The following is a 14,608-nucleotide window of genomic DNA, read 5'->3' as shown; positions in this document are numbered from 1 at the left end:
TTACAGGGATGAAATGTCTTTCCTTCTTTGGTCAAAAATTGGAAGTTTCCTGGCTGTTGGAACTATTAAAGGAAATTTGCTTATTTATAATCATCAGACATCTCGAAAGATCCCTGTCCTGGGTAGGTTATAGCTGGAAACTGCTAAACATTTGAGATGCTTTACCTCATCATAAATTCTGCTGCCTCTGATTTCCCTGATGTTGCCAGAGAAAGTTTTTTGTATGAAGGCCCTCCCAAGTCCAGTACGTAGCTAAGTAAGAAGATCCCTCTTCTGCTTATTGAGTATATCACAGGGTCATAGAGTAGATTGAGTGAAGGTCAGCTCTTGCCTCTGGGCATCACCACATTAACAGCCTGGCTTTCCTTTTCCCCTTTCACATCCATATCTTCCAGATGTGGAATAGCTCATATGCATATCAACACATATTGATCATATATGTAATTTTGGTTATTAATTTTAGCTTATTTATGTTATATAGTAATTTTTGTCCATATGTAGATGACCAACACATTTAGTGACTGCTTGGATGTTATATCCGTATTCCTAATTCTGATCCCCACTGTCTCCAAACACCAGTTGAAACTAGGTATTGGGCTATGAGTTCTGTTTGCCTCAGGGTATGTGGCCAGAGGTGTGTTCCTTGTTTGATCTTGTATTAGGCTCTTTGGTTCCCCCAACCTCTGGTCACTTGACACTTGCCCTCTGAATACTCTAGAAGAAACAGTATTGATTCACTTTATGGTAACATGATGTTGAATGGTGGAACTAGTGGACTTAATTACATACAGGTGGCCAGAAAAAGTATAACTTAACTAACAAAGGTATGAAATTCTATAATGACACTTATAGAATGTTAGAGAAAGTGACTTTTATGAGCAGTTAATCATTTCAGATTATTTTCACATGTATGTATCTGGTTAATATTAATTTTAATTTTTAATGCTGCAGCTAAACAGTAATGTCAGTGATCTGTTTAAAAGATTAAAAAGTTTTAAGTTACATATAAGTCATCTATGTGATTTTAATAAATATCTTATTTCCCCCTTCATTTAAGCTTCAGAAATGTTGACATTTGAAGTATAAGAAAATAATTTGTCAAAGCATGATTATTTTTGTATCAGGCATTTGTCATATGTACATGATTTTATATATGATCTTCATGTTTAATATTCTTATTGATTCTGCTTACAATCTTGTATAATAACTGTATAAAATAGTCCTGAAAAGATTAATAACCTGTATTAGGTCCTTTAGTTAAATCTATAGCTGCCTTGCTTATAGTTCGTTATGATTTGTGGCTCTGCTCTTTTCCCTTTTTCTTAAAACCAGTCATCCTCCTTCTGATTGCTGCTCATGGTTGCGTGATCTGTCAACACTTTATAGTAACTAAATATTTGTCACCACTTTAGCGTTGTACTGATATGTTTCTTTGAACTAGACTGGATTCAGGCAGTTCTTGCTTTGCATAGTTCTGATACGCATGAATTCCAGTTAATGCCAGTCTCCCAGTAACATGGTCACATGGTTCCAATCTGACTTGCCATGTAGAACGAGTAGGCACTCATAGCATGTGCTAACTCTTGTTACTGATGTTTTTGTTTGTTTCTTTGTTTGTTTGTTTTTTCTTTTTTTTTTCCTTTTTTTATTCATATATGCATACAAAGCTTGGGTCATTTCTCCCCCCTGGCCCCACCCCCTCCCTTACCACCCACTCCTCCCCCTCCCTCTCCCCCCCACCCCCTCAATACCCAGCAGAAACTATTTTGCCCTTATCTCTACTTTTGTTGTACAGAGAGTATAAGCATTAATAGGAAGGAAAAAGGATAGCTATACAGGGAGTTGACTCACATTAATTTCCTGTGCGTGTGTGTTACATTCTAGGTTAATTCTTTTTGATCTCACCTTTTCTCTAGTACCTGTTCCCCTTTTCCTATTGGCCTCAGTTGCTTTTAAGGTATCTGCTTTAGTTTCTCTGCGTTAAGGGCAACAAATGCTAGCTAATTTTTTAGGTGTCTTACCTATCCTCACCCCTCCCTTGTGTGCTCTCTCTTTTATCATGGGCTCAAAGTCCAGTCCCCTTGTTGTGTTTGCCCTTGATCTAATGTCCACATATGAGGGAGAACATACGATTTTTGGTCTTTTGGGCCAGCTAACCTCACTCAGAATGATGTTCTCCAATTCCATCCATTTACCAGCGAATGATAACATTTCGTTCTTCTTCATGGCTGCATAAAATTCCATTGTGTATAGATACCAAATTTTCTTGATCCATTCGTCAGTGCTGGGGCATCTTGGCTGTTTCCATAACTTGGCTATTGTGAATAGTGCCGCAATAAACATGGGTGTGCAGGTGCCTCTGGAGTAACCTGTGTCACAGTCTTTTGGGTATATCCCCAAGAGTGGTATTGCTGGATCAAATGGTAGATCAATGTCTAGCTTTTTAAGTAGCCTCCAAATTTTTTTCCAGAGTGGTTGTACTAGTTTACATTCCCACCAACACTGTAAGAGGGTTCCTTTTTCCCCGCATCCTCGCCAACACCTGTTGTTGGTGGTGTTGCTGATGATGGCTATTCTAACAGGGGTGAGGTGGAATCTTAGTGTGGTTTTAATTTGCATTTCCTTTATTGCTAGAGATGGTGAGCATTTTTTCATGTGTTTTTTGGCCATTTGAATTTCTTCTTTTGAGAAAGTTCTGTTTAGTTCACATGCCCATTTCTTTATTGGTTCATTAGTTTTGGGAGAATTTAGTTTTTTAAGTTCCCTATATATTCTGGTTATCAGTCCTTTGTCTGAAGTATACCTGGCAAATATTTTCTCCCACTCTGTGGGTGTTCTCTTCAGTTTAGAGACCATTTCTTTTGATGAACAGAAGCTTTTTAGCTTTATGAGGTCCCATTTATCTATGCTATCTCTTAGTTGCTGTGCTGCTGGGGTTTCGTTGAGAAAGTTCTTACCTATACCTACTAACTCCAGAGTATTTCCTACTCTTTCCTGTATCAACTTTAGAGTTTGTGGTCTGATATTAAGATCCTTGATCCATTTTGAGTTAATCTTGGTATAGGGTGATATACATGGATCTAGTTTCAGTTTTTTGCAGACTGCTAACCAGTTTTCCCAACAGTTTTTGTTGAAGAGGCTGCTATTTCTCCATCGTATATTTTTAGCTCCTTTGTCAAAGACAAGTTGGTTATAGTTGTGTGGCTTCATATCTGGGTCCTCTATTCTGTTCCACTGGTCTTCATGTCTGTTTTTGTGCCAGTACCATGCTGTTTTTATTGTTATTGCTTTGTAATATAGTTTGAAGTCAGGTATTGTGATACCTCCAGCATTGTTCTTTTGACTGAGTATTGCCTTGGCTATTCGTGGCCTCTTGTGTTTCCATATAAATTTCACGGTAGATTTTTCAATCTCTTTAATGAATGTCATTGGAATTTTGATGGGAATTGCATTAAACATGTAGATTACTTTAGGGAGTATCATCGACATTTTTACTATGTTGATTCTACCAATCCATGAGCATGGGCGATCTCTCCACTTTCTATAGTCTTCTTCAATCTCTTTCTTCAGAAGTGTATAGTTTTCCTTGTAGAGGACTTTCACATCTTTTGTTAGGTTTACACCTAGGTATTTGATTTTTTTTGAGGCTATTGTAAATGGAATTGTTTTCATACATTCTTTTTCCATTTGCTCATTGTTAGTGTATAGAAATGCTAATGATTTTTCTATGTTGATTTTATATCCTGCTACCTTGCTATAGCTATTGATGATGTCTAGAAGCTTCTGAGTAGAGTTTTTTGGGTCTTTAAGGTATAGGATCATGTCATCTGCAAATAGGGATATTTTGACAGTTTCTTTACCTATTTGTATTCCTTTTATTCCTTCTTCTTGCCTAATTGCTCTGTCTAGGAATTCCAGTACTATGTTGAATAGGAGTGGAGATAGTGGGCTTCCTTGTCTGGTTCCTGATTTTAGAGGGAATGGTTTCAGTTTTTCTCCGTTAAGTATAATGCTGGCTGTAGGTTTGTCATATATAGCTTTTATAATGTTGAGGTACTTTCCTTCTATTCCTAGTTTTCTTAGAGCTTTTATCGTGAAATGATGTTGGAGCTTATCAAAAGCTTTTTCTGCATCTATTGGGATGATCAAGTGGTTTTTGTCTTTGCTTCTGTTAATGTGGTTTATTACGTTTATTGATTTTCGTATGTTGAACCACCCCTGCATCCCTGGGATGAAGCCTACTTGGTTGTGGTGAATAATCTTTTTGATGTGTTGTTGAATTCGGTTTGCCATTATTTTGTTGAGGATTTTTGCGTCAATGTTCATTAAGGAGATTGGCCTATAGTTCTCCTTTTTGGAGGTGTCTTTGCCTGGTTTTGGGATAAGTGTAATACTGGGATCATAAAATGTGTTTGGCAGTTTTCCTTCCCTTTCTATTTCGTGGAACAGTTTAAGGAGGGTTGGTATCAGTTCTTCTTTAAAGGTCTGATAGAATTCAGCAGAGAATCCATCAGGTCCTGGACTTTTCTTTTTGGGGAGACTCTTGATTGCTGCTTCAATTTCATTTCATTTTGTGTTATAGGTCTATTCAGGTGATTAATTTCCTCTTGGTTCAGTTTTGGATGATCATATGTATCTAGAAATCTGTCCATTTCTTTTAGATTTTCAAATTTATTTGAATATAGGTTCTCAAAGTAGTCTCTGATGATTTCCTGGACTTCCATGGTATTTGTTGTTATCTCCCCTTTTGCATTCCTGATTCTACTAATTTGGGTTTTTTCTCTCCTCATTTTAGTCAGGTTTGCCAGGGGTCTATCGATCTTGTTTATTTTTTCAAAGAACCAACTTTTTGTTTCATTAATTCTTTGTATGGTTTTTTTGGTTTCTATTTTGTTGATTTCATCTCTTATTTTTATTATTTCTCTCCTTCTATTTGTTTTGGGATTTGCTTGTTCTTGTTTTTCTAGGAGTTTGAGATGTAGCATTAGGTCATTGATTTGGGATCTTTCAGTCTTTTTAATATATGCACTCATGGCTATAAACTTTCCTCTCAGGACTGCCTTAGCTGTGTCCCATAGGTTCCGGTAGGTTGTGTTTTCATTTTCATTGACTTCCAGGAACTTTTTAATTTCCTCTTCTTTTTCACCGATGATCCATTCTTCATTAAGTAATGAGTTATTTAGTTTCCAGCTGTTTGCATGTTTTTTGTCTTTACTTTTGTTGTTGAGTTCTACTTTTACTGCATTGTGATCAGATAGTATGCATGGTATAATTTCTATTTTCTTATATTTGCTGAGACTTGCTTTGTGCCCTAGGATATGATCTATTTTGGAAAAGGTTCCATGGGCTGCTGAGAAGAATGTATATTGTGTAGATGTTGGATGAAATGTTTGTAGACATCAACTAGGTCCATTTGATCTATTGCATATTTTAGATCTTGGATTTCTTTATTGATGTTTTGTTTGGATGACCTATCTATTGATGACAATGGAGTGTTAAAGTCTCCCACAACCACTGTGTTGGTGTTTATATATGCTTTTAGGTCTTTCAGGGTATGTTTGATGAAATTGGGTGCATTGACATTGGGTGCATACAGGTTGATAATTATTATTTCCTTTTGGTCTATTTCCCCTTTTATGAGTATGGAATGTCCTTCTTTATCTCGTTTGATCAATGTAGGTTTGAAGTATACTTTGTCAGAGATAAGTATTGCTATTCTTGTTACTGATGTTAAAGCTGAGTTTTGAGCAATGGAAGCAAAAGGGCCTCAGGATATATAGGAAGCAGGAGGTAAGAAAAGAGTTTGCACTTTTCCACCCCTCTTCACATGTTCCTTTTCCTCCTAGTTTCAGTGAACCTCATAAGTCTTTATGATCAGCAAAATCTCTGTATCCACAGTTTCTCCTCTGAATGTTCTCTTCACTTTTGTGCTCTGGTCTCCTGATTTGAAATACTAAATATCCTGAAATTTATATCTCTTCCAAACCGTAGACTCACACATTCAAGTGTTTACTCAACACCTTCAATGAGATGTCTAGAAATGCTTCAAATTTAATATCTCTAAAACTCTGGTGACCCACAGCTTCCCTCATGATTGACGGCATTCCATCATTTCAGATCAGGAGGCCAAACTTGAACATCATCCTTGACTCTTCTTTTTCTCAGACCCTCCATATCTAATTTGTCAGAAAGTCCAAAACAATTTTCTGAGTTCAACTTGTCGCCTTACCTCTACTGCTGCTATCATGGTGTGAGCTCAGATATTTTCCACCTGAATTTCTGCATTCTCCTTTTAACTAGCCTCCTGATTTGCTCTTGCCCTGCTATAGACTATAGTTGGCCCTCCGTATTCACAGGTTCTTCATCCTTGGTTCAACCAACCACAGATGAAAAATACTCAGGAGAAGAAACTTTTCCTGAATGTGTCAACCTATTTTTCTTACGATTCCTAAGTGATATGGTATAATCATTTACATTGTATTAGGTACTATAAGTAGTCTACAAATGATTTAAAGTGTATAGGAGAGCCTATGGCATTTCTATGAGGGAGTTGAGCATCTGTAGACTTTGGTATCTGAGGGATTCCTGGAACCAATCCCTTGTGGATACCAAACAATGACTATATTCTCAACCTACAGGCCAGAGTGAGCCCTCTGCTCGGAACTCTTCACTGGCTCTCCATCTTGGCCAGAATCAAATCTCTGTCCTCATAACAGGCAGCCAAACTCTCCACAATCTGCCCTCTGCTCCTCTCTGGCCTTCTCTCATCTCTTCTGCTCCAGCCACACTGTGCTCCACGCTGAGCCTCTAACACTCTACCTAGCTCCTGCACCACGATTTACTCATTTCATCATTTACTCAATACCTTCTTTCTGCATACATATAGGTATATTAGGTACTATAGGGTGTACAAAGATAAAGTGAACATCATCTTTGCTCTCAATAACAGATAATACAGCTAACATCTGCAAAGCACTTCCTGTGTGCCTGGCACTATTGCAAATGCTTTAATTCATTTGATCCTTAACCCTAAGAGATAGGTCCTACTGTTATCCCCAATTTGTGGGTAAGGTGACTAAGGAGTAGAAGGGTGAAGCAACTTACCCAGGATTTTCAGTAAATAATGGAACCAAGATTCAAATCTAGACAGTCTGACTTCTGAATCTGTATATTTAACCATTCTTCTCATTAATAGAATTAATGAGGATTTATGTATCCCATGGCCTTCACAATGCCCCCAGTGCCAAATTGTGATTTCCTCCCAAAATGTAGCTTCTGCACTGGCTGGAATGCTTATTGACGGTCTAGAATGACTTACTTGCTAAGAGACTCGCTGCTCAATTCATGTCTCACTTGGGTGCATTCGTGTTTGCACCTCAGGATTACTGTGAATTATCATTTATCCTGTGGTTAAGCACTTAAAACTATGACTATGAAATCTGCTTATATCAAAGGTTTTTCAGGTCATGGAGCTGAATACAAGTAATGATAACTTTACTGCTTTGGGTTTTACAGTGTTGTTACAGGTTTGGTTATGTGGTGCACAAAACTTGTCAAGGAGCAGAAGCTCTTCTTATGCTAGGACCTGTGCTTATATCCAGATTGGAAACAGATTGCCATTATCTTGATTTACAACTTAGTAATAAACTGATTCAGATAAGGTTGTGTGGAGATGAATTACTGTGATAAGTGCTGACTTCCTTGTCATTTAATATCATAGTATATTGTCACACTTTCAGGTCACAGATTTTTTTGTTTTTCAAGAAATCAGTGTGTCTGTACAAAAATCATCTCTTTTTCAGGAAAACATACTAAGAGAATCACGTGTGGATGTTGGAGTGCAGAAAACCTGCTGGCCTTAGGTGGTGAAGACAGAATGATCACAGTTAGTAACCAGGAAGGGGACACGATAAGACAGGTAATGCACTAATGTCTCTGTGGTCTGATGCATTCAAATTGTTCCCCCAAATAAAGTTTATCTACCAAAATACCCCATAAAATCGAAGTCTCTGTGTGAGATATGCATATAATCATTTCAAATTTTAGATGTCAAAAACCTTGTATCACTGGGACATTTTTCTTTAATATGAATGTGCTATGCAGTGTTGTCCTTGGTGTATTTCCTTTCACCTGAGATTAGCATCAATTATCAGCTCTGTGGCTATGGTCAGACAGTATGTTTGTGAATTTACTCTTGTTTTATATATTTATATTTGCAGTATAAATATTAATAACTGTTGAATCTGGGACTCAGAGTCAGACCTGCCTGATTCCATTGTCCATAGATTTAACTGACATAGTAAATTACTTTCAAAGTAATCCTGATTAAATTTAATTTTAAGATTAAATCTTACTACTGTTTATCTTTGTCAAGACTGATTAGATCTTTAGCGGCTCCTCTTTAAGGGAATCTGTATTGCCAATAGTGACATAATCTCACAATGGGAAAGGTCTATTTTGGACTACTATTTATGAGTTAGAATAGTAAATCATATTAGATTTATTAGTAAATAGTATTAAATTTGGAATATTGGCTAAGCATGTGACATAGTGCTATGTGCTATAGAAGCAACAAGAATCATGACTGTATTAATCAACTGTTGCTGCAAGTTATCTCAAAATGTAGCAACTTAAACAACAGCTTTTACTTCATAGTCTTTTTGTGGCAAGGAATCCAGAGGTGGCTTCTGTGGGTGCCTCTGCCTTAAGGTCTCTCTTAAGGCTGCAACCATGCTGTCAGATGGGCTGCTGTCTCATCTGAAAGCCTGACTGGGGATAATCAGCTCGCGAGCTTACTCATGGGGTTGTTGGCTGTTACAGGGTCTCAGTTCCTCCCTGGCTATCCCTGGAAGCCTTCCTCATTTCCTTTCCACATGGATCTTCCCAGGAGGGTGCTATGATTTGGATGTGGCTTGTTCCCAAGGGTTCATGTGTTGGAAACTTGATTCTCCTGTATGCTTGGGAGGTAATAGAACCTTTTAAGAGGTGGAGCTTAGTAAGAAGTGATGACAGAAAGTAATTATTTATTTATGGCAGTATTGGGGTTTAAACTCAAGACCTCACACTTGCTAGGCAAGTGCTCTACCACTTGAGCCATGCCTCCAGCTCTGTTTGCCTTACATTATTTTTTCAGATAGGGTCTCATGCTTTTTGCCTGAGGCTGTCCTCAGACTGCAGTCCTTTTACCTATGCCTCCTGTGTGGCTAGGACAACAGACATTCACCGCCACTAAAAAGTTAGGGGTTCTCACTAACTTTTTGCCCAGGCTGGCCTCAAATCACAATCCTCTCAATCTGCACCTCCCCTAAATAGCTGGGATTACAGGTGTGAGCCACTGTGCCCAGTTTGAGGAAGGGATTAATATAGTTCACAGGAGGCCCTGGTTCTGATAAGAGGGCTGTGTAAAAGAGCAATACTGATGCCTCCCTGCTCTCCAGTTTCATGTCTTACCATGTGGCCTCTCCTACTCATACGCATTCTCACCAGAATGCCAGAAGCTGCTGACAATAGGGCCCTACTCTCCAGAAGACATTACTCATCATTTAAACACACATGGCTGTCTATGATTAGTTGTCAAATCTTGTGGTACAGCTGGCAACTTCTTTTTTTGGTGGTTCTATAGCTTGAACTCAGGACCTCATTCTTGTTAAGCAGGTACTCTACCACTTGAGCCACTTCACTAGCCCTTTCTTGTGGTGGGTATTTTATGAAATAGGGTTTTGTAAACTATTTGCCTGGGCTGGCTTCAAACCACCATCCTCCTGATCTTTGCCTCCTGTGTAGCTGAGATTATAGGCATCAGCCACCAGCACACAGCTGGATTGTGAATCTTTAAAAGACAGAAGGCAGTCTGTATCAATCAGGCTAAAATGTAACAAGGGCTGGGTGTGTAGCTTAGTGGCTGAGTGCTTGCCTAGCATGCATGAGGTCCTGGGTTCCATTCCTAGCAGCACACACACACAAAATGTTGTCACAGAGAGATCCAAAATTACAGGCGATAAGAATATGACAGTGGAGTGGGTTTTGTCCTCATTCTCATGTAACAGTAGAGATAGGCAGGTCATCTAGATACCTCACTGTAAAGGTTGTACAGAGTGGCGGATAATGCCCCACTCATATCTGACATCCCCAGTATACAATTGGATTTTTTCCTCCACTGCCAATACATGACCTTCAAATATTTCTTTCCTGGTAGCATCCTAGGAATTCACCACCATCTAGCCATTATTTACATATAAGATAATTGTTTCCCCTTTCTAATCTTTAAATAGTCTCTTCCAAAATTAGACACCCTATGAAGTTGCCATGTGGTAGGCAAAGCGTGCATTGTTTTTGTTTTTTTTTTTTCATTTTTCTTTTATTATTCATATGTGCATACAAGGCTTGGTTCATTTCTCCCCCCTGCCCCCACCCCCTCCCTTACCACCCACTCCACCCCCTCCCGCTCCCCCCCCTCAATACCCAGCAGAAACTATTTTGCCCTTATCTCTAATTTTGTTGTAGAGAGAGTATAAGCAATAATAGGAAGGAACAAGGGGTTTTGCTGGTTGAGATAAGGATAGCTATACAGGGCATTGACTCACATTGATTTCCTGTGCATGGGTGTTACCTTCTAGGTTAATTCCTTTTGATCTAACCTTTTCTCTAGTTCCTGGTCCCCTTTTCCTATTGGCCTCAGTTGCTTTAAGGTATCTGCTTTAGTTTCTCTGCGTTAAGGGCAACAAATGCTAGCTAGTTTTTTAGGTGTCTTACCTATCCTCACCCCTCCCTTGTGTGCTCTCGCGTTTATCATGTGCTCATAGTCCAATCCCCTTGTTGTGTTTGCCCTTGATCTAATGTCCACATATGAGGGAGAACATACGATTTTTGGTCTTTTGGGCCAGGCTAACCTCACTCAGAATGATGTTCTCCAATTCCATCCATTTACCAGCGAATGATAACATTTCGTTCTTCTTCATGGCTGCATAAAATTCCATTGTGTATAGATACCACATTTTCTTAATCCATTCGTCAGTGGTGGGGCACCTTGGCTGTTTCCATAACTTGGCTATTGTGAATAGTGCCGCAATAAACATGGGTGTGCAGGTGCCTCTGGAGTAACAGTCTTTTGGGTATATCCCCAAGAGTGGTATTGCTGGATCAAATGGTAGATCGATGTCCAGCTTTTTAAGTAGCCTCCAAATTTTTTTCCAGAGTGGTTGTACTAGTTTACATTCCCACCAACAGTGTAAGAGGGTTCCTTTTTCCCCGCATCCTCGCCAACACCTGTTGTTGGTGGTGTTGCTGATGATGGCTATTCTAACAGGGGTGAGGTGGAATCTTAGTGTGGTTTTAATTTGCATTTCCTTTATTGCTAGAGATGGTGAGCATTTTTTCATGTGTTTTCTGGCCATTTGAATTTCTTCTTTTGAGAAAGTTCTGTTTAGTTCACATGCCCATTTCTTTATTGGTTCATTAGTTTTGGGAGAATTTAGTTTTTTAAGTTCCCTATATATTCTGGTTATCAGTCCTTTGTCTGATGTATAATTGGCAAATATTTTCTCCCACTCTGTGGGTGTTCTCTTCAGTTTAGAGACCATTTCTTTTGATGAAAAGAAGCTTTTTAGTTTTATGAGGTCCCCTTTATCTATGCTATCTCGTAGTTGCTGTGCTGCTGGGGTTTCATTGAGAAAGTTCTTACCTATACCTACTAACTCCAGAGTATTTCCTACTCTTTCTTGTATCAACTTAAGAGTTTGTGGTCTGATATTAAGATCCTTGATCCATTTTGAGTTAATCTTGGTATAGGGTGATATACATGGATCTAGTTTCAGTTTTTTGCAGACTGCTAACCAGTTTTCCCAGCAGTTTTTGTTGAAGAGGCTGCTATTTCTCCATCGTATATTTTTAGCTCCTTTGTCAAAGATAAGTTGCTCATAGTTGTGTGGCTTCATATCTGGATCCTCTATTCTGTTCCACTGGTCTTCATGTCTGTTTTTGTGCCAGGACCATCAAAGCGTGCATTGTAAATACTGTTTCATTTGGAATGTCTCTCCCTTGCCATTGCAGGTCACCTGGATGGCTTTATTTTCATTTATCCTGCTCAGAATGTAGCTTGCTTCCTGGATCTGAAGACTGCTATCTTTTGTCATGCCAGGCAGAGTCTTTGTCAAGTCTTTTCTCTCTGTCCTTCGGGAGCATCTGTTAAACATATGCTGTCCCTTTTCTTGCCTTTAATCTCTGTTCATAGTTGCCTTTTGTCACTCTGTATAACCTTTTCGTTAATTTAATTAATTCACTTGTTCTTAATAATTTATCCCATTGAGTTTTTTTATTTTAGTGACTCTACTTTTTATTTTTGGAAAATACTTAATAGTTCTTTTTTTAAAAATCTCCCTGAAATACATGAGTAGGCAGTTCATACAAAAATATATTAAAATGGCTCTCATACAGATGAAAAAAATCATCAAACTCATAATTAAAATCCTACAAATGAAAGCCACACTGAAACATCATTTCTTACCTGTCAGACTGGCAAAATCATATATAATGTGACAACATATTCTGTTGGTAAAACTGAGATAAAATTGGTATGCCCCCCTGGAGGTTTTTGTTTTGCTAACAAAACTAAATTGCAATTGTCGACCAAGCAATACCAAATTGAGAACACTACCCAGTAGATATACTTCCTGCAATATAAAAGTACATATGCATTTTAAAAATCTGCCTGAATTTTTTAAATGTCTGTTTTCATATTTATGACTACTTTTATGCCTATAGCCATTTTTAAAGTATTTTATCACGTCTCTCTGATAATTGTACTAATTTTAGATTTGCTGACTCTTGCTCTTGATGTATTGTTTCTCTGTGGGTTTTGCCATTTTGAACTTTGAACTCATCTTCAATAGGGTTTCTCTGTGGGAATTTTTTTGCCACTTATGAATAAGCTCTCAATTTACCTTTGCCAAGTGCTACAGGGGTATTAGAAGCCTGGACCATTCACTGTGTACATTACCTACCACCTGAGGTGCTCCCAGACCACTCAGCATAGAAATATGAACCTCAGACTATAGTGAGGATAGCACAGGTCCTCCATTACAGATTCTTAAAATGAGCTTCCTTTGTTTTTTATTTTACTTTATTTCCTGACCCAACGCTCAGGCCAAGAGGACAAATGAGCTTCCCTGTCACCAGTGGCTCTGGAGAGCTGCAGCATCAGCTTCTGCACACAGAACTCTGGTTTTAGTTGCTCCTTGCTGATGGCCCTTGTCAATTTCCCTGTCCTCCTTTCATGCCCATCCATTCACTTAAGACATGGGCTCAGTTTCATCCAGAATTTCTAAATATTTGTGGTAGTAGGATTTTTGGGTTCATAGTCCAACATTAGCCAGAAGTGTTTTGTTAATATCCAGAATGAATGTGTGTGTGTATATGCATTTTTTGAGGGGGGAGGCGAGAAGGAAATTGAACCCAGGGCCTCATGCATGCTAAACATGCCCTTTACCGCTGAGTTACACTATCTGTCCCCAAGACTGGATCTGAATATCAGATTTGTTCATAGCGATGTATTTTTCCCCTGTAGGCACAAATGAGATCAGAGCCAAGCGAGATGAAGTTTTCCATGAGGAAGACTGATGATCGAACTTCGGCTGAAAACACAGTAAGAATCCTAAGTGAATCCCATGCCCAAGGCATTTTGATAATTTTGTATACAATTTCCTTTCCTGGGATGGCTCAATTTTGAGAAATAAATTATGTTTATTGTTGATTAAGGTAGGGCTCGCTCTCCGGCCTAAAAATTGTGTTTTGCTCCTGCCAATGACTGCCTGGTATTACTGCAAGTGAGGCCAGCTTCCTATTACAGATGATGCTGCTCTGTTCATTCCTGTGTCAGCAAAAGCAATGGGGGCTCTTTTAAGGACAGAAGTACTGATTTCTACGTGAATTTTAAATTTTTCACTCCATCAGAGGTGGTGAACAGATCTCCGAAAGCTGTAGTCTTTGTGGAAGCATTTTCTTACTACAGTTTAACATTCCAAGATCAACACGAATGTATTTCAGGAAGTAATATTTCCTAGAAGGCAATTTAAAAATTGATGGTGACATACAGTTGATAGTATCTTAGAATCAAGAAAATCTATCAAATCATCACTCTTAATGAGACCAAATAAATCATACACTATTTTACTCCCCAACACCATCGCACCCTCCACTGAGAATTATAGTTAAATGTTAACGTGTGTGAGTAGCATAGGGGATACTCTTTTAGGCACACTGGCCTTCAGGTGGTAGCAAATGACGACATAAAAAGCCAGCAACCTTATGCATAGTGTGAATACTTGCAATCCCAGTAGCTCAAAGCATCGTGTCCTCTTAGGAGGGAAGTCTCTTTATACGCCCGTGTAGGAATTCAGGTGCACTGAAGCCACACCAGAGTTCCACCCCTGTGTAGCATGGAAGGCTAATGAGAGGTGGAGAGTTTACAAGGCTGTTCAACAAAGACATTTTAGTGTATTTCAAAGGGTATAGTGAAGATGTGTCAGGATCTTGAGGGTAAGTCAAGACCCTTACCAGAATATCTACCAGTAAAGGCTTTTGTTGTTAACCATATTATCATACCAAGTGTAGC

General features: G+C 38.7%; 1 protein-coding gene across 9 annotated transcripts in view; it reads left to right on the top strand.

Moving 5' to 3' along the window:
- Positions 1-14,608, top strand: part of Klhl5 (kelch like family member 5) — a 200,906-nt gene that overhangs the window by 130,313 nt on the left and 55,985 nt on the right. For 8 of the 9 annotated variants that reach the window (XR_012435829.1, XM_074042438.1, XM_074042439.1 and 5 more), the window contains 3 exons: positions 7-122; positions 7,803-7,918; positions 13,562-13,639. Coding sequence is in view for 8 of the 9 variants with exons in the window: in XM_074042438.1 (XP_073898539.1) it covers positions 7-122; positions 7,803-7,918; positions 13,562-13,639 (310 nt within the window). In the remaining variant the exon portion in view is untranslated. The remainder of the gene's footprint in view (positions 1-6; positions 123-7,802; positions 7,919-13,561; positions 13,640-14,608) is intronic. The other variant, XM_020166635.2, reaches the window with a different exon arrangement.

This window comes from Castor canadensis, chromosome 9 (genome assembly GCF_047511655.1).
Source record: "Castor canadensis chromosome 9, mCasCan1.hap1v2, whole genome shotgun sequence".
Lineage (NCBI taxonomy): Eukaryota > Metazoa > Chordata > Mammalia > Rodentia > Castoridae > Castor > Castor canadensis.
The sequence above is the reverse complement of the archived record's forward strand: the minus strand, read 5'-3'. Positions and strand labels throughout refer to the sequence as shown.